This window comes from Pezoporus flaviventris, unplaced genomic scaffold (assembly GCF_033815535.1).
Source record: "Pezoporus flaviventris isolate CSIRO_AGI_PZ_B2104156 unplaced genomic scaffold, CSIRO_AGI_Pfla_v1 ptg000001l, whole genome shotgun sequence".
Lineage (NCBI taxonomy): Eukaryota > Metazoa > Chordata > Aves > Psittaciformes > Psittacidae > Pezoporus > Pezoporus flaviventris.
Window position 1 is genome coordinate 28,084,023 of NW_026892549.1, and position 21,054 is coordinate 28,105,076.

At 35.1% G+C, this 21,054-nt stretch overlaps 1 protein-coding gene across 12 annotated transcripts in view; it reads left to right on the forward strand.

Annotated features, from left to right (window-relative positions):
- Window positions 1–21,054, forward strand: part of SHLD2 (shieldin complex subunit 2) — a 33,183-nt gene that overhangs the window by 3,602 nt on the left and 8,527 nt on the right. For 4 of the 12 annotated variants that reach the window (XR_009742763.1, XM_061449659.1, XM_061449641.1 and 1 more), the window contains exons 2-7: window positions 10,087–10,152; window positions 11,613–11,746; window positions 14,211–16,696; window positions 17,765–17,872; window positions 18,768–18,962; window positions 20,849–20,983. Coding sequence is in view for 11 of the 12 variants with exons in the window: in XM_061449659.1 (XP_061305643.1) it covers window positions 15,187–16,696; window positions 17,765–17,872; window positions 18,768–18,962; window positions 20,849–20,983 (1,948 nt within the window). In the remaining variant the exon portion in view is untranslated. Of the gene's footprint in view, window positions 1–5,777; window positions 6,252–9,487; window positions 10,005–10,086; window positions 10,157–11,071; window positions 11,133–11,612; window positions 11,747–13,418; window positions 16,697–17,764; window positions 17,873–18,767; window positions 18,963–20,848; window positions 20,984–21,054 lie in introns of those variants that run through there. The other 8 variants (XM_061449688.1, XM_061449669.1, XM_061449648.1 and 5 more) reach the window with 8 other exon arrangements.

Below are 21,054 nucleotides of genomic sequence, written 5' to 3' on the forward strand. Positions count from 1 at the left end.
TTGGACTTAAGTGGTATGCTGTACAGCTTGATGTATCTAGGTAGTGACTAAGTAGGTGAGAGCTGAGGCTATTGTTTTATCCCAAACTGTTGAAGAACTACTCAGCCTCTGAGTTAACAGATCTGTGAATGGTTGAATAATTGTTACTGGAAGAATCGGTGGGTATGATTCTGTTGGGAATGCTAACTGTAGCTCTAGCCATAGAAACCCCATATGTGTTTCTGTTAAATAGAGGGTGTGCAGCAAATATGTAGGACTTCACAATAATCCTCATGCATTGGAGCTGCCTACTACAAAATAGCCATCTGCTGATCATTAGTTTGAGAGATTCTCAAGTTTTATGGATCATATTTTCAGACTTCACAATGGTTTAAAGTAAATATTCATGTATCGTATATTATTTTTAGCAGGGGATATGAAAGTAGAGATGGCTGTTTCTGTATCTGCATGAAGATATTGTACCAGTATTCTGTTCTCACAATAATAGGAGGTAGTGTTGATAAAGCATGTGTTCTTTTAAATAGGTATATTTTTAAAAAATAAATATACCATAACATAAAGAATCTAAGGAATTATTAACATGATTTGAGCTTAATTTTAATTCCAAATTTGTGAATAAGTTAGTATACTCAGAATGTCACATTTTTTGTTTATATCCTTCCCTGTTTATGCCAAGACAGTACATGATATAACAGGAATGAAATGAAAAGTGTGGCACAGTTGTTAAGCTTCAGTGTCACTAGAGGGCTGGCTCTATAAGATGCTATTACATGTAACACATGAGTTAGGTGAATCCCAGAAGTTTTCTTTTATTTGTGACATGTCTATCTATGTAAGCACTTTTACAAAGTCAACATTTACCTAGAAATCTTCATTTCAGTCATCTCTTTAAAAACAGTTAGAGATGAAACCTGATGAAAAGCTGTTTCACTGGCATAAGGTATCAATACTTAGATTGATTGGTTTGGAGACTAAGGGGAGCCAGCTAAAAATTGTGGTAAAGAACTATGAATCCCTTAATTAACATTTCTTTCCTTTATAAGTAGCTTCAGCTGTGTTCAGCCATTCCAAAGCTGGAGAGCAGACTGGCAGGTTCTCTTTATTTCCTCCCTTTGCCTTAATACAGAAGAATCTGAATTTGGTGTTTTTCCAGGCAGGCTGCAGAAGGTAGATTTGCATATGTTGTAAATCTGAGATGTGTTTTCTGTAATACTGCAGAGTTGGAGGAGAGGTATTTAGATAATTTTCTGTTGAGATAAAGACTTTGTTGTTAGTGAGATGCTTAGGTACCTGTGCTCTGATTATTTAGCATTATGTATTATTTTGTATTAAATTTAGGTGTTTTCATGGTTGCTAAATATAAGTATAAGCTGCTAACATCTTATTCATATGCAAAGAGTAACTTTTTTGCTTGTCTATAGCACTGCAAAAGCAGGGAGTGAAACTCGTAAGTGTACAAATGAAGTAGGAAGTTGGTAGGTTTAACCTAGAAATGATTTTCTTTAGGAAATGCTAGTCTAAAGTGAGAGATTTGTTTTTTTACTTGAGGCATACCTACAAAACAAAAATCAGTAGCTGAGCAAATTAATATTTATATTTATTATTTAAACAATCATCTTTTTTTACCTTTCCAGAACTTCTGCAACAAGATGTGATTCTTTTTTCATAATTGTTGCAATAGAATTCTTGGGCTGTTTTCCAGAATGTAAATTTGACAGGGGTTCCTCAAAGTTTCAGTGAAAAGTACTTGAAAAAACTTCAGGAAGTGGACTCAGCAAGTGTCAGAGGGCAGTTTCCTAAGGTCTTAAAATGTTAATAATTCAACCTGAGAAATCAGAAAACATTGAATAAATTCTGATAATTGCCTCATAAGTAAATATAGTTTTCATTGCCATGAAAAGTGTTGGTGCTTGTGTTTATCAGCTTTAAAGACCTTCTGTCTCCATCTGTTTATATTGCTGCTGTGAATGATGACTGATGTTGCCAACTGATTGATTACTTCAGGTCTGTGACAGAACAGATACAAAAAGCTCTTCATGTATACAGGAGATAATGTCCTTATTTCTTATTCAGACAGTCTATAAATATGCAAAAGTTTTGTGTGTCACATATTGGTACTGTTAATCTAATATATTGCTAATAGGCATTGTCAGATAATATGACTAAGAAATATAAAATATGCTTTTTATAACACTTATTTCCCGTAATGCTACTTCTGGTTTTCAGATGGCTAGGACAAAAGGTAACTTTCTCTGGAGTCTGCAGGTCTGGTCTGAAACTTACTGAACTCAGTAACAAATTAATCTGATTTCAGTGACCTTTCAGTCAACATGGCTTTTGCTGGTCATTGTGAGGGCTGTTCCTTTCTCATTTCCTTTATCAGTGAGAATCTGTTAAAGCAGCTATTTCGTGTCTTTGTGGAATGATCTTTAGCTTTTACTTGTTTTAAACTCATTTCTACTTTAAAAGACAAAAGAGGGAATTATACAGTTACCAAAGCCAGTATATTTGAGATTCCTATCTAACTGCTAAATGTATTGAAATGAGCTGATGAAAAAGCTAATGGAAAGTCTGACAGGTATACAGGCATAAAAACCTTCACTGTGAGCTTTGTTGCTTTAAATAGGTTATGAACAAAAGTTCTTTAGTCAGTTTATTTTGTAGCTATTATACCACTTTTTTAAAGAATTGCTATCTATTTTAGTCAACACAACAAACGAGGGAGTAGAAAGTATGATTTGCCAGGAGTGTACTGAGTATTGTTTGAAAGTAATATTTATAATTGAAATAGATGTTTTTTTGCAACTCTTGGTGGCCTTGGCTGAAAATTATACCGAGGTCTTAACAGCCTGGGATCACAGCATCAGGGACTGTAAACCAGTTTTTTCTTGCTTTAATACTTAACTGGCAATCAAGAGCTGTTAGCATAAACACAGTGTGTATTGTTTAAATAACAAACATTAAAGCTCTTAGGAACCAGGGAATACTAGTCTTCAGCAGTGGTCTTGTTTGCTTTTCTGTTAAGAGATTCAACTTTATCCTTTTTCACTTTGGCAGACTGGTTATGGAAATCCATATTGTTAAAATATGTTTGAATGCTTAATCCTTTGTGAAAGATGGTGAAGAATTAAGAATTGCCTCTCATGTTTATTGGTAGAAAAAATAGGTGGTGTTCATCAGAAAAGTCCAGGAGTATATTGACTTAGTCATCTTCAATAAACATCAAGATTGTTCATGGTGCCCGCTGGGTGTAGGTAACCAGTGAAAAAAAAACACTATTACAGCTCAACCCAGAGAAATCTGGGATGAGCTATAATTAGGTCAGAATGAAAAATACTTGTTTTAATTAAACTGCCCATCTTGAGCGCATTTGAACAATTTTTGAAAACACTGTATTAAAAAAAAAAAAAGAAGATAGATTTTTGCACTCTTTGGTCAGTTTTCCAGTTAAACAGGTTGGTTTATTAATACTGTCCTTCTATGGAGATTGATCATGTCATATGTGGTGTTTAAGTGCCTATATGGCAGCCATGTTTAATGTATAGGCATGCAGTGATGCCTATAAGCGACACATAAGTGTCACATAAGTCACATAAGTGACCCCTTATGGAGTTTTGGCAAAACTTGTGTGCACAAAATCTATCTTGGAATGTTTTCTGGAGGCATTGTTGCTGTCGTTGTTACTTGGTGCTGGTGTGGGAGCAGTAGATGCCTTAAGGAGCAAGGGTGGGATGGTCCTAGTGGTGTCCAGAGACATGATGAGCATCCAAGGGATGCGCATGTCAGTTGACATGAAAACAGTTCACAGTTGCTGCCGTAAACCTGCAGCACTACCATAGAATTTGCCTTAGTTAAACATTTCTTTTGATGAACAAGCTGAAGATACTGTGCTGTTTAAAGTTTTATTGATTATTATTTATTGTCTAATCTTGTCAACGCTGACAAGATAAAGCAGAACAGGTAAATAAAACATTATTGCTTCTTTTTTTTTCCTTTGAAAGTCAGTAAGTTGACTTATTTTGAAATCCTGTTAAGGTAGAGTCTCTACACATCATTAACAGATTTTCAGATTTCAGGAGGAGCATTATATTGCTGTCATCTGAGTGAGTTAAAATAGTCCTGGAATGTGTAAAAGCTTATCTTGATTTCTTTTGTTTTGTCTTACCAGCTTTTCAGATAAGCTGGTGTTTGTGTTTAATTTAGTAAAGGGAAACTCACTGGCTGTTTAAATAATGTATGCTTTTAGATTGTACCATTACCATTACAGATCAGTTTTCTTGAACAGAGAGTGTATGCCATGTGTTCATCTCAGGTTTATAGTCTGCGTGAGTATTATGGTAGTTATAGAAATAAATGTTACACTGGGCTATATAAGCAGAAATTTAGATCCCTCCTTATGTAACAAATGTCTCGTGAAGGTAATAAGGGAGAAGAAAGGAAAAAGAAGGCGGTCTTCTTCATTGTTCTGTTCCCACTGTATACTTTATGCCTTACCTACCTACTACAACCCATACCTGTAGTGCAAGTCCATTAGTGTGATTTAGTTCTAGGTTTGCTATGTCTTGTTAACAAAAAGAAGAAAGGTATCTTATTTGGCAAAACTTTGTATTTTCAGCACTTTTTTTCTCCCAGAGCGTATGAGTATTAAAGTTACGTCAGAATATAGCACTTAAATTTTAAAGAACTTAATGTAATTCTCAGTGTTTTGAAAATTAACGCTTAGCTGGTGGGTAGGTTCTGCATGATACATAAGGTAAGAGAAAACCTCTTTCAAATAGTGTATGATGCTTAAGAACTAAATGAAAAAGTAATACTGGGTGCCCTGTGTAAATACCAACTTTGAATCATTTGATTATTTTATGCCGGCATAAGCAAGCACCTGAGACCTCAAGTAAGGAGTAAAAGCTTTTGATGGAGGACAATAAATATTATATTGCAGGAAGAAAAGTTGAGATAAAAAGGATAGTTTTGTGACTTAACACAAAGTATTACACACTGGGGAATGATAGTGCAGTTTTAAGGTATGAGTATGAAAGATTCACACAGAGTTCTCCGCTTGTTTCAGCTTACTGTGTATGCCAAAGTGACTTAAACTTTCCTAGCTTCAGTTCCCATAAGGAAAACAGATGATAATTTATTCCCTACTTCTATAAAAGTCAACAAAATACATTATCATTTGGAACTGAGGTGGTTATACAGACTTTTATGGTCCTCATATCTGAATGGAATTTCTGAATGTCAGAAATTACAGTATTTCTTCTTAATGAGATAGTCAAGGAATTTCTCAAGAAATAGAGAACTAGAGAAATAGTATTAGATTGTAATCTAAGTTGTAAGTAAAATATTTCATGTTTTGAATGTTCATCTTTTATCAGATAATACTAAATTTACTCAGCTTTTTCCTTCTTAGGAAAAGAAACAGCAAGCTCTAATGGAACTGCAGTTAATTCATTTTATGTTGAAGATAATGAAAAATAAAGTTATATAGTATTTTCTAGGTTCTGTTGGATTAAAAGAATCCATAGAAATTAAAAATAAGTGTTAGAGAAATCAACAGAAGTTCTCTTGAAATAACAGATATTTGTATCTGCATCCATATGCTGCTTCAATGCACCAGTTTGGATAAGAGGAGTGATTGTCAGATACATTATATATGGGTGTTTTTCAAGCAGAGGTTATTTAAATTATTTCCCCACTATGTCCTTAATATGTCTGGAAAAGAAAAATCATCTTTCAGCAAGTCTTCATCCAGCAAATTTGATGATGACAGGTGAAGGGAAAGTAATAGAAATTGACCTATGACTATATTGGTTATAAAAATTTCTGAAATGCAAAGTAAGGTGAAATTACTCAGCAAAGGAATTGGATGCTTAGATTGGCATGAGTTCTTTGGGAATGTGCCAGTGTAGATATGATTGTGCTTTTTTGCTGAGAATATCGGATCAGCTTCTTTAACACAGTGTAATTTCTTGAACTTTGTTCATACTTGTTTTTTTCTGTTTTGTTTTCCCATCCCAGATCATAAAAGAATATAAAATCTGGAGATTACGTGGGCCAAGGTGACTTTTATCAGATCTGTAACTGCATGGACTGCTAACTGTAATTGATCTTTTGGGAGTACAGATATTGCAGTTTAGTTATTCCCCTGTCTTCCTGTGTATAGCAATGTAACCCCAGTGGACAGAGCTCTGACTTCAGTCATGAGAATTTCATTCTCACAGTAGGAGAATCAGTATTAAGTACACTATGAGGTGAGCATTTCTTAAATCTTTAGTTTTTCTTCATTATATTAAGGATATATTGACTTGGAAGCAATTTATAGTTTTACTAAAGCTTGGATCAGCTTCTCCATGAAGACAAGTAGATAAATAGTTAAACCTCTTCCGTTTCCATCCTTAATTCTTCACACTTCAGGAGCTTTGAAAGTTACACACCTTAAAATTTCATGGTTCCTTCACGATTGTGTATTGTTGGTTTTGTCAGCATGGTTTGTAGAGTACCAGTATCTCCCTGAAGAAAGGGACTTTCTTCTAAGTGGGTTCATGGTGTATGTGAACATCTTAAATATGCACATACTTTGCTGGACTTTCAGAGCACATGATGGAAGAGTTAGAGTGAGCAGAATATTCCTCGGTATTAAAATGAGTGAGGGGGAAATAATTTATCTTGAAGTCTTTTCAGATTAGCTGTGAGTCGCACACATAGGGCTGGTCTCAACCCATTAGTGTAATACACTTCAAAAATGAGTACTGTGTCGTACCACGAGTAATAAAATCATTTGTAAAGGTTGTGAATTAAAGACAACTGAGTGAAGGTACACAGCAGTAATCCTACTAGCATGGTACAGAAAATAATTGAGGTATTGCCTCTAACATAAAAACAATGAAGAAAATTACTAATCTTTAGTGAGAACACATGTACAAGAAAATTTTGTAAGTGGTTATGCTGCTATGCACTGTGACTTACAACAGTACAAGGAGACCCAAGATGGCTTGTAGCACCATGCTTATTTTTTGTTCTGCTTGAGGTGTTTTCAGGCAGCTGGCTTACAATGGAAAAGGGTAGATATATGTGCAGGCCATATAAACCAGTGTTTCAAGTATTTTACTCACAGATTTTATTAAATTATGATGATTTCATTTTTATGGGTAGAAATCGATCTACACATTTTGAAGTATATATTTTTGAGTAGTCTAAGTGCATTGCTGTCTTAAAGTCTGAGAGAAAAGTTAGTTCTCTGACATAGGGAAATTTGCATCTAAAAGGCACATTTGACTCAGTCAGCTGTGTTGATAGTTACTCAGTGTCACCTGTTCTCTGTTAAAGCTTAACCAATTTGCTAAACTAGCATCCATCTAAACCATTAAAATGTAAAGTCTTATATATTAAAAAGCTAATGCTAATTTCCTTTGTGTATCATATCTTGCTTTTTTGCTAGGTAAGTACTAAAGTTTGTTTCCACAAGTTTTGCTGTAGTTTTTAATAACTTAAAATACTCTGAAATTTTATCTTGGTTTTTCTGTGGTGATCTGGTAAATTAACAACTTTACTGCTTAGACATAGTACTTGTGAAAGAACGTTTACTTGGCTGACATTCATACAGTTTTATAAAGAAGTTTGTAGGTATGTTGCTTCTGTAGCCACAATAAAAAGCAAGTGTGTGCAGTGAACCATCTGTGATCTTTGTAGTGCTATTCACTGTTACACAGAGCCAGCTTGGCCCAAGTCTGAAGGTTATATTTCCTTAAGGGGGCTTTATCTCTGAAAAAAACCATAAACCTCTCATCTTCTAGACAGAATTGCGTATCATTTGCAGTTGTTAAGGCTGAAGGTGGGGGTGTCCAGTTTGTGCAATAGGAAGATCTTAAAATAACCTCAAATTCTTTGCATTTTCAAGAACAGAAATACGAGAGATTTGGATATAAAACTCAGTACTGTCATGTAGTTAATGCCTGTCATATTTAGTGTATCAGGTCACCAGCTACTTCAAACCTCACAAAAATATGCTAATGATACCACACAGGGTACATAGTTGTATACTGCATAAATGGATAAAATGTGCAGAATGGGACTCAGGGTGGAGAATAGAAAAGGTTTTGTGCCATACTTGTGCCAATTCTATCAAAAAATCCTTGCTTTTCTGGGGAGATACTGCATAAAGACTGAGGAGGTAAATGAATACCTGATTGAATCTAAAGAAGTCTTGTGGACTTGTAGGCCATCTGGCTGCTTCTGGAGCTGCCTGTGTATTTGCCAGTTTTGCACAGCCTTGGAGCACCTTTTGGTTTAGTAGTAACTTCTGTGCTGCTAGTATGACTTCCGTGAGTGGGTGGCTGTTAATGAAACAGTACCCCACGTGCCTTAATTGTAACAGGAAGTGTGGTTTCTGTTTAAGTGTACTGCTAACATATACCCTTAGGGAGAGTGAAAGACATTTTGCTAACACTACTATTTAGTGTTACTGATTTATCCCACACAAGTAAGTTTGTATCCCACAATGATACCTTTTCAACACCCTGTCTCCCACAGTACAAAAATACAAGCACAGTCTCGCCTACCGCTGTTGTCCAGAACATTAATGATACCCCTTTTTTTGTCATGTGCAGTCAGCATTTACTTTCTGTTATAAAACTTCACCTTTTTTGAGTGAGGCTTTTGTAAAGGTGAGAAAGTAATAGTGATGGCTTTGTATGTTAAATATTTTTTCTGCGGAAACCACGTACAATATGGCAGAGTAAATCCTCTTTCCTAAGCCAGTCAAGCAACTGCAACTGAGAGAGCAGCCTTTGTTTACGGCTGTCTTGTGTGCTATAATGAGTTAATCCCAGTGGTGTATGCAATTGTTGTGGAAGATGGATTCTGATAACTTTCATAATGATTTCATCCTAAATAATACACACCCCCCCCACCCCCCCCAGTTTATTTAATTAATAAATTATTTTTTTCACCGTGAAAAATACATTGGATTTGTGCAGGAAGATGTGCTTGATCAGTATTATAGTACCTGTTGAGCTGTACCATACAGTGATGTTCTGGCATTTGTGTTACTAAGTCAAAGCTGAAAGGTATTTGCTGTGCTGGAAACAGATTTTACAGAAATCCAATCAAAGCCCAGTGAATTATTGCTTGTTTTAGAAAGTTTTATTTTTGTGATTGGTCAAAAAAAAAAAAACAACAAACCAAAAAAAAAAAAAACCCACCACAAAACCCAACCAACCAGTTTAAGAGAAGACTTTTGCTAGAAGAAAATAAAAGTTGATACTAACCTGATAACTTGGCCTTTTTTTGTCTTCTGATCCTAATAAATCAAATCTGCAGGCTTTTCAATGGAAATAGGGCTATTATGATCATGTTTCTTTGACTAGTTGCCTCACTTTCATCTTGGGTCCTGTATTGTTTCATCAACCTCATTTTATCAGATTTACGTCCTAAAATAGATTTTGTAAATGTTACCTTTGGTTAATTTTCTGCAGGCTTAACCATTTTTCATAAAAAAGCCATGATGAAGTCATTCTAATATTGAGTATTTTGAATACACTGAAATATCTGGAAGCATATCTTTCTTGCCAGAAGATATAGCAGTTCAGTTGTTTAAAAAGTTCTCAAAAATAAGGGTTTGGAGAATGAGTGTTTTTCAAAAAAACCCATGCACAGCACTTTTGTCTATCTTTGACCTTTTACCTTTATTTTTCTTTCCTACTCAAAAGGTCACTGTTCCTCAGAACTTTAAACTTTTAGTTTGTAGCAGCCACTGTATGTTCAGATCTTTTCAATTGTAGTTTTATATATTGCAAAACAAAAATCAATAAATAGAATTTACTTAAAAGGAGATGTCACAGGGCACAAAGGCAGTAAGAAAAGGATTATGAAGTTAATCACAAAAGCCTACTACCTTTGCTTCAGTTTTCAAACACAATGAAGACCATCTCAGTGGCTGAATTGAAAATGTATCATCTGTATTCATATTTTTGCATCATTTGGTTCCATAAAATAATCCTTTTGAAGTAGAATTGCTGATGCAGCTGCTGAGTGGATGCTTCCATATGATCCAAGCTTGGTTTTACAGAAGAAATATCTTTATTTCAGATCAAGGAAAAAAATTTCCAGTTAGAGCACAACTTCAGAAACCACAGGCCTCGATCCCGCAGGAAAGTAGGTACACATTAAATGTTAACAGTGCTATTTGATTGCTAGCCTTAGTAGTTTATTTTAATAGTTATGAAGAACAACTTAGTGTTTCTAGCCTTTCATTCAGTATTTTGATATAACTTCTGAGAAGTGTCAGGCTGTATGAAACTTCTCAAAACACTGATTTTGGTTTAAATTGTTGATCTCGCTGCTTATGCTGCAGGAATATTTAGGAAGATTTCTGTTGCAATGCCTAAATCATAGGTGTTTCATATTCAAAAATGCTTTGTTACTGAAAGCCCTGCAGATAAAGAAAAAAAAAATTTGGATACGTGTTATTTCATGGCTAATTATTGCTGAATATTAGCTTTTGTGTATTTGTAAACCACCTGTACCTGTCCTGAGGGCAACAGGTATTGTAGTCCCCTGGTAATAGTGATTGACAAGAACTAAATACTGAATGGATTAGTATTGCTGCTATTTAATATACAGAATAAGTACTAATAGAAATTACTTTATGGTCAATAATGATCTACATTCAGATAGCATTTAGAGATAACTTTATACTAATGATTACAGGTACTTTTGTAGGCAAGTGAAAGCTTGTGATTTTCATAAATTTAGATACTGATTAGTGGGATTCTTGCTATATCACTGTGCATGGCTAGTGACTGCTTCTGTAGACAGTATTCCAAAAACATTATTATTTGAGCCAAGTAACAATCTTGAAGAAAAATTATCTTTGGTTAAACAGGTCAGTTAGAGATAGGATTAGTCTTTGCATGAAAGCTTGTATTAAAATTTAGATAAAAGGTATTTGGTGATTGTTGCCATCAGCAAACAGAAGCTTAAAAAAATAAGTCTTGTTGCTACCTGTCCTGTCCATTTGCCCATATGTACATGTACTTTCTTCCACATGTAAGTTCTCTTAATTTCTTGTTAGGTCCATTAGCCTAGTGTAAAGCAGTTCACATAAGTCTCAGTGAGCTGCCATCCACTTACAGGTATAATCTTTTAAGCCTGATGATATGATACATCCCTCTGTCTTATGTAGAATCTAAGACTGGTTTAGCTACAAGTTGCTTAGCTTGATTTCTAGCAGTTTTTATTTTCCATTGGGTTCCTCTTAATACTTATATTTTTCTTACTGATTTGGTGGATAGGTGATATTGCTGGTGCCAGCATGAGCTGTTGGCATAAAGATCATCCTTCTCTTTTCTGGCAAAAGTTGCAAGCAAACATGTAGTGTGTTCATCCCAGAGCTGTTTCAGATTCTAAGTATATGAAACTGTTTGTACACTGCTTGCTGTTTCTTCAATTTTTCAAGGTTATTGTACAGCTGCAGTACCTGGCTTTTAAAAAGACACAGTTGAATTTTGAAGTAGCATGGTAAAAGTGCCAGAAGAGTTTCCTGGGATGTAAAGAGAAAGGATTATTTCTTTTCCCTTTTTTATTTGTTTTTGTTGTTGTTGTTGTTTGGCAAGTGTCTGAATAGATGTGCTACTCTACCAATATATGTGAAGAATTGAAAACCTCAACCAAACAGCCCTACAGCTTGGATTGAACTGAAAGTAAATACTCTGAACCTGGCTATTAACTCATTTTCTTCTGTTGTAAGGTCAGTGAAACAGTGCTTAGTTTTGTTTGTTTGTTTGTTTTGTTGGGGATTTTTTTGTATTAGAAGTACAAAATTAAGTGTGCAAATGAGGGAGAGGAAAGCTCACAGTAGAAGTTAAAATTCAGAGTTTAAAGGATAACCTGATTTATGTATTTGTTATCTACAGGGCCAGCTTTTCAGCAGGTAAAAGACAATAGAATTGCTTTTGCATACTGTAGGAATCAAGTTAGTAACTACTTACTGCTTAGGATGTTCATCACCAAGCCGTGTTAAATCAAAGCTGCAAATTAGAAGAATATACTGGTTTTATCCCCAAAAACTTCAGGGTAGGGGGTGTATGAGTATTCTTGAGAGGAAAAGGAGTTGCAGTTTTGCATTATATTGTTCTTATCCTTTGTCTTCTGTTGTTTGTTACTTCTGTTATTTTATTTGTAGCTTGAAGCTATAGTTTTACAGGCATAAAGAAACTTGCCCAGAGGTAGAATTAGTGTGGTTTCTTTCAGTGTTAGAGGGCTTAAGTAAAGACTTGATGAAACTATATTTGTATGTGAATTTTTTTTTTTTAAACCAGGGATTTAGGCATCTGGCTGCTATTAAATTCAGGAGTGATAGGAAGCTGAAGCCATATCGCCCTTTTTAAATTACTTTGGCCTAATGCTTAACTGATTATCATGGTGAGTGAATAGTGAAATATAGAATGAAAATAATGAATACTTTTAAGGTATTTTAGGGGTAATTTAAGGCCATGTATATAGCATAACACAATGTTCATAGAGTATTTAACTACTGGAGGAGGATTTGTAAAGCTGTTTTTAGTTTTGTCCTGTGCGTAGCAAATGACTAGACATTAACAAACTGCTAATGACATAGTTGTTCATTTTGAAAACCTTTAAATTTAGAATTCCTGTCTTACTCTTTAGGTCAGGGGAAGTACACTGTGTACCGTACATAATGAATTTCTTGTAAATAAGTATATTAAACTTCAGTTGCAGTGTCTTGCAAATGTAAAACCTGCTGATGTAGTTACTGGTTTTTAATAGCTCAGACTCTGACCATTTGTGAGATAAAAAGCTAGGCTTTCATTGGCTATTATGAATAGAGCACATTTCCACAAATGAAGAAATGGTGTAATAATTAACAGGCATAATGGATATGTGCACTCAGGTTTCAGTTATATCTTTATGAGCTTTAGCTGCTGTTATCTTTGGTGTAGATAACCCCCTGTCTATCCATACATAACTGCACCACAAAAATAGATTTGTTCTGTTGCAGTGGCATTTAGCTAATATGAGTAGCTCAGATTTTTTTCACTGGCATTGGTGGGTTTTTAGTACTGTGGTAAGTCACTTTTTGTTATTAATACATCTTTATTGTGTCAACGCTATATGGGTATCAGGTGTGCTTATAAAATACTTTTTAGGACAAGCACCTGAGTATGTTCAAAGTACTCCTTAATATTAGTTACAGATCTTCATGTGTATTTATTCTAGTAAGACTGGAATAAGATGGTACCTTATACCTGTGACAGGTTAGTATTCATCCCTTGTAGAAAAGTTGAAGATTGAAATGAAAGAGCTGCTCACTGTACCAAAGCCCAGTTTGGAAATGACTGATTATTTCATTAATCTCTGCATGGTATGCAAGTTCTTTAAAGTGGCATGGTATGCAAGTTCTTTAGAAGTGGCATGGTCAGAATTTGGCTGTTCAGTGACTTTTGTACTATAGCACACATGTGGAAGAAAAGTTTTTTTTTTAATTCATTTGAGCCTTTTATTCACTTGAATCTCTTAATAAAGAGACATTTATATTGTTATACTATAGACTATCTAATTAAGAAAGCTACCCATCTGTACTGGCTGTAACCATGGTAATAACAAATGAAAAAGCTACAACTAGACTTACATGTTTTGAAATGGGAGAAATTACTTAGTCTCATCCATAAGGTTTCATTTCCAATTTCATTTCTAACGTTCATTTAAAGTAGTGGTGACATTGTCTTTTGGTTATTTGTGTGTTACCATTCTTTAGTTATATAACTAAGCCTTTCACAAGTATGGGAATTGTCTTTCGGAAGTTGCATTCGTGTGAGCCTAAATTTATTTAAACATACAATTGCAGATGTTTGGATATAGCAGTCTTCTACGTATTATTTGTTTTGCAGTGAGCGTAAAACTGAGTGATAAGATACTGTGTTTTGTAGTTTCTTTGTATTATGACATGATATGTTTAATTTTGGTGTTTGTATGTTGCTTTTCCTGTTACACCTGTAATAGACCTCTTGGTCAGTGTTCCAGGATGTTTATAGTTTTTCCACGTTACTATGAGCTTTATGAATGTGCAGATTTACCGACATCTAGTGGGTTGATAGAAAATTCTTGTTAATTTGATAAGGGCTAAATTAAAAATTTATTAATCTTTTTTCAATGCTGTATTTATTTCAATGCCCTTTTCCTTCTGTTTGCAGCTGGCTGAGCTCTTGAATTTAATTTCTGCAGCTCTGTTTGCTACCTCTGTGGAACAGCCTATTGCAGCAACTTCTATTAACACCACTGCCAGAACATGTAGCTAGGTGTCTGCATTTTAATGAACACTTGTAACTGTAGCTGAGTATTTTAAAATCATACTACATAAAACACAAATGGCCTTTTGTGCTATGTAAGGTGGTCTTATTTTTAATTAGCTAGGAAAGCTAGTGGTTTCTTAGGTATTATGATACTACATAAATGAATTAAAGCAAGTTCTAAATCATCCTCTCAGGTTTCACTGACCTCCTAGTGCTTATTAAATAATTATAGTTCATCAGCAGTATCCTGAAACCTTCCATATCATGAAATAATCACTTAATAGAGTATTTGCATGCTAAACCAGCATGTAAAATATTTAATTTCTAACAAATTTTAAACTAATTTTAAATAACTCTAGTATTTTTAATAATTTAGTTGAAATCGTAATTTTCTGAGAGAGAAAATCAGCTTTTAACTATGCTGTGAAATTTCCTAATAAACATTTATTTCACATGAATTAAAATTAAGTACTGAATAGTGAGTTCACATTTGGCTGTTTAATTAGCAATAGCAAGTGACGATAAGTCTGCTCAATAATTAGACTGTAATTGAACTTTCCTATAATTCTGCATCTGCTATGTTTTCAAGTGTCAGAGTCAGAAATTAAGCCCTACTGTAAATGTATATTTTTATGCAAGTTTGACTCAACAAATAGCTTCCCTTTTTTTTTTTCCTTACGTTCAGTTTTATAGGCTTTAAGTAGTAGTGTTTTTACTAGTTAAATTTTGAAATGATCCCTTGAATGTTGGGTATTTTTAAATTTTTAAGAAAAGCCAAATCTATTTTTTTTGCATTTACTAATGTTTAGTGTTGTGCCTATTGCATTGTCCTGGGTACAGGACATTGTTTAAAGTCAGAATTACACAGCAATCAAAAATGTCAAAAAGACCTCAGATTCATATATTTGTGGGAGCACCCAGTATTCCAAGCCCACCGGAAGTGTCAGAACAAAGCAGATCAGCACCTGCTGCTGAAAAATGGAGAGAACTCCATTATTTGTGTGATACACATGGTCTTTTTTTTGAAAAAGTCAAAGGTGCTGACTGCTTAGTGCTTCAGGCAGAAAAAGCAGTTCCTACAAACCCTGACAGCTCGCAGCAGTCTGAACAGGGGAGTTTAATGGTAACAGAAGAATATTTGATATCTCTCAAACCTGTGGCAGTAACTTGTACCAGCACACCTAAAAGGATTGAAAGTTGCATTTATTCTGATTGTCAGATATCTACGCTTAGATGCACAGATGCAAATGCAAATCAGGCTGCGGATCCACACCTTCCACAAAAATTTGCAGAATCAGCTAGACAAGATAAGATATCACATGGCTGTTGTTCACACCTCACTGAAAGAAAAGGTGGCCATTTAGAAGTTAACAGCTCTGACATTTCTGATTTGGTTGCCGGTACTAAGCAGATCAGCATACATCTAAGGTCTGTGGGACAAGGTGTTCAATCAGATCGTAGAAATGATTACCATGAACATCTAAGTCAATGTTTGGATATGTTCTTCCCTGAAAATCAAGAGTCAAAACCAAAAGAAGAACCAAGTGATTGTCCAAGCTTTGCAGTGTCGACAGATACTGAATTTCGTAGTATAATGACTTCAAGTCAGATGGCTGTTTTTGCACAGGCTCAGAATGAGATGCAGAAGCGGGTCGTAAAACTACTGGAAATGGATGCAGGCAAAAAACCTGACAAAAGGCAGTATGATCACTTCAAACTTGATTCTGATGTTGGAACATGTCTCACTGTAGCTGAAAATGAATGTAAGGAGGTGTGTACATGTTTCCCTGAACTTTTCATTTTTGAGGGTGATGGAAAAAATACTTGCTTGGAAGCTGCAAAACAAGAAGGAAATGCTCAGGAAAATAGAGAGGAGCTTCACAAACTTAATGTTCCTGTTGAAGAACTTGTAAATGAAATCCGTATTGAACCATTGAGCTCCGGGATATTGTGCTCTCAAGTAGACAGTTCTCATGAGAGTTCTTCTAAAAGAGCCCACAAGTGTGAAGATTCCTTTCACAATTTTCACTCAGCGTATAAAAGACACCTGAAATCTAAGAGAGCAAAACTTAATTCTTGTCCAGCTGGTCCTGGGATGAGAGTGGATCAAGAGAGGATGACAGAGTTCAAGAAACTTCAAAAGAAATTAACAGCACTTAAGAATTGCTGCAACAAAAATCAAAAGTACAATGTTTTGGTCACAATTGTACATCCTTGTCATATCAAAGAAATACAGGTGAAGACTAGACCAAAATCTTCATGTAAAGTTCCTGTAGCAACAGTTGTAGTTATTGACCAGTCAGAAACTGAGAGAAAAGTGGTGCTGTGGCGTGGTGCTGCATTTTGGTCGCTCACTGTGTTTCCTGGGGATATTGTATTGCTTACAGGTGAGAATTGTCATTTGCATTTTTTAATATGTGGCTCTTTAGAATGCCTGTTTAAAGTAGAGCAATATGTAACCGTGGCTAAGCATTTGTAGGTCTCTTTCTTGCATTACTTACATCATTCAACCGCACTTTGAATTATCACTCATCCTTCCAGTGGAACATCAACTGTCCCATAGAAGTTTGCCCGTCTCTTATGTATAGTCTTTGGTCTGAGAAATATAAAATGCTGTTGTCTGCTAATGATGAAGATTCCTCCTATTAAGTCCTTTGTGCTATTTAACCCAAAATTCCCTTGAAGAGTACACATCTTGTGTAAGACAGCTCAGTACTATAGAATGATATTGTACTTAATTTAGGGTTGGAGTTGGCCAGAACTTGATACCAATCTGGCTATTTAGGTTTTGCAAAATGCAAAGAACCCAAACACAAAACCCCAGAAACCAAACCAAACAAAAAATACCATCCCCCCACCACAATATAAAATTTTTTGAATACTTTTACAGTTTAAGATGCCTATTGCTCCTTGTTAAGAGTTCTTTAAGTGCTTATAGGTAGGTACAAAGGTAGATAAAGAGATTGAAGATAAATTGGGATTTTTCTTTTCTGCTTAGACATTCTTACCTCAAAATACATCAGAACTGTTTCTGGGTAATCCTACTACTTTATTACTCATTCTGAAATGTAGAGCAATAATAATTTACCCAATACAGTTACCTACTTGACCTGCTATGAGGGTATTGAATCATAGAATCATAGAATAGTTAGGGTTGGAAAGGACCGTAAGATCATCTAGTTCCAACCCCCCCCTGCCATGGGCAGGGACACCTCACACTAAACCAGATCAAATATTTTATATGAATTGAAGAATTGCATCAAACTACTGAGAAAACTTACTAACTCATTGTAAATGGTGTTGGTAGATAAAAAAAAAATATTGCTTTGTTTCCAAGTGCCCTCTTTTGAACTGTCTTTCACACCTGTATGTATGATAGTTCTGTAGTCAAGAAAAGGATAACACACTTCAATATTATTGGTACATGAGTTGATAAGGTTGCTTTTTTCTTGCAGATATAATAATGTATGAGAATCTTTGGTGTGGAGAAATCATGCTGCAATCTACATTTACCAGTCAGTTACTGAATCTGGGGAACTGCTCAGCCCTCAATCCAGAAGAATGTAAGATAATACTGCATAAGTTTCCATGAAAATCACAGTAAAATAGCTGTACTATACAGTTAGTTTATATATTATATTTTATATATAGTACTCCTTTTTGTTGGCAATGCCTCATGCACAGGATAAAATGGAAATGTGAGCAACTGAGAGGTACAAAACACTAGGAAAATATGACAGGAATACCTGTGGACATGATGACAGCAGATAGGTATGTGGAGTTTAAGGTAACGTTGGGTGGTTACCATTCAAAACTGTGAATTCAGAGAAAACTGATTTTTTTGACCTAAGAGTGAGTAGTTATCCCAGGACTCAACCATAAGATGTCTGAGATTTCATGAGGATTAATGGTTTTTTGCTAAGAACTGTAGAGGCTTAATGAATAAGGAGGTCCACTCAGGGAAAGTCATTGACTGCAGGCTGTTAAGCACAAAGTCTTTAAAGATATCTGAGCCATGGAGGGTTGGCAACTAAGGGAAAATACAGTAGAAGTATGACCATGAACTTGTGTTGTTCTTACTGTCATCTTCTGTCCATTATTGCCAGCTGTTTAAGGCAGGTTTTGTGCTAAAAAGATCAAGAACAGTTACTTTTACCCAGCTATGATACAAGATTTCTTTCCTATTTTTGGTGTAACTAAAAATACTGTATTTAGCTTAACTTTGGGATATTATCAAGAGGAGGCAGATGAAGTGCAGTTTAATTTTGGATGAACTGTTACACATTTCAAGAATTTTTGCAGTAGAATTGCTGTGAAATGGTTTTGTTTTCATCAGTGTAAATATGCACCGATTACATTTTATATTTCTAAGCTTAAAAAAAAAAAAAAAAGTGTTCCTCTAACTTTGGGTTTGGTTTGTTGTTTGGTTTGGTTTTGGGGTTGTTTTTTTTTCCTCAGTTTATCCCATAGTCAGTTGTGATGTTCTCCTTGGCTTGCTGGCATACATAGCATCAGAATTTCCACACTTCAAAGACATTCCACGAAGACCAGTTCAGAGGCTGGATAGTATTCAGTATATGCAGCTGGACCAGCTCCAGCCAAATACAGTGGTTCACTCAATCTTGAGAATTATCAACATTGCCGTATTAACAGGTAAGTTCATCCAGTGGACTTCATCTTCTGAAACTTCAACAATAGGTAAAACATAATCAGAATCGCCCTGCAAAATTACTGTTTATTTCCCATTCAGTACACAAGTATTTGACGTGAGAGTCACAAAGTAAAACCTTTGTCATGATCCACTCATGGGGGCATAGCAGTTAGAGAAATAGAGCTAGGAAGAGGAAGGGAATGATGGTTGTAGTCAGTTGCTGAAATGAGTTTAATGCATACTAGTACTGTTGACCACTGCTCGAGAAATGGGGCTAGCTTATGAAAATGTCATGTGGGACAGCCAAAGCTGACCTGACACCTTCCATGTAAACATTCTGTCATTAAATGAACATTTGATGGCACTTAGAAATTATGTGTTTTTCAGAATTAAATAAATTCTTTATTATTTTAATGTTTTTAGGATGTCCTTGCCTTTCTTATTTTATAATGAAAGTGTGATCTTTTATAATGTTTTATTCAGAATATCTGTTTCTTTTTTTTCCTATTTGGAATGAGTTTATTAAAGCTAAGTATTCCTGATTTCTTAAATACATGCAATATTTCTTTAATACTCCATACTGTGTGCCCTTCTTGTGCAAGTTCTTTTTGATTTTCAACGCTGGAAAATGTGCAGTGTGACACTAAGGTGTCCTACTGTGATACTCCTGTTTCTTCTGCATAGGCACAACAGACAACTAATTCATTAACATAATTTGGTTTGGAAATATGTTTCCTGTATGTTTTTATTGTAAAGGCTCCTCTCCCCCAGAGAATCAAGGCCAATAGTCCATGTACTGATTTTATTATATGGGTTTTTTGGTTTATCCTTCTGTCATGCATTCCTTTCTTTCTAATAGTGAATGCAGTTATTTCAGGATTCCTCTTGCTGAAGCAATTTTCCATGTTAAAATTGATAATTTGTTTCCATTCATAATCAGGTCCTACAGCTGCTTCCTAGCATCTTCTCCACCTTCTGAAGTGAACAAAGCCAAATAATCTTGAGCCATTCTCAGTATTTCATGTGGTGTCCTGCCATGTTTTTTACCAGTTAAAGACCACTGTTCCCGCATGGAAAAGGAGTCTTCCTGTCTTTTCCCTGCATAACTGTTTTGATCACCTTTTCTTTACAGTACCACTGTTGCATAATAAATTTTGCACATAAATTTGATCATACTGCACTAGCATCATGTGTTACCCACACTATCAATGTCATGTTTATTCATTATAAATGGAGAATTCTGAAAATACAAATCTTCATATTATTGTACATAACACCAGAACTGTTAGATACTTAAAGCAAGAATTATTGTTCAAAAATTTACTTGTTTATGAAAATATTGTAGGTTTAGTGTGCAGCTGAAACGTTCAGGCAGTATCCTGTGTAAGAATGCTGTAGAGATCTTAATTGTTTCAAGTTGTGTACTGTTACTAATCCTCTTGGTCTGCTTCTATGTGACTGTATTTTTCTTCCATGTGAAAATTCTGGAGAAATGTTTTAGTGTATTCCACAGAAGTTCCAGGAACTTTAACTTCCAATTATGACAGTCTCTTGCTGGGAGATTATTTCTTTCCACTTATACTGGTGAGGATGAGTGGGAGCTGAAAGATGCTCACATACCTCCTGTTTCAAAGGGAGGTGTCCAGTTGCTGAGTATTTAGATGGATAAAGGTAAATTAATATACTTTATGCATTCCTTCAAACTAGATTAATCTTACTGAAGAAATCAGATTGCTTTCATTCTGGCCTGAAGAAATTTTAGGTGTATTTTTTTCCCTTGTAGTACAAGATGAGATGGCAGCATGAATTTATTTTAATAGGGGTGTGTGGATTTTCTGTTTTTATAAGATTTTTACTGTAGAAGTCATATAATTTCAAACTTTTTCAGAATCAGTGTATACCTACAGAGGTGGCAACCAAAGGAAAATTATTCTAACAGTAGAACAGAACAGAGATCGACACTATAGAATGGTGCTTTGGGGAGCAGGGGCTGCATGGTACCCTCAACTTCAAAGGAAAAAAGGTAAAGTCCTTGTAGCTATAGGTAGCTGTACAAGTATTTTTGTGATGCTATTAATACCTTCAGAATGTGCA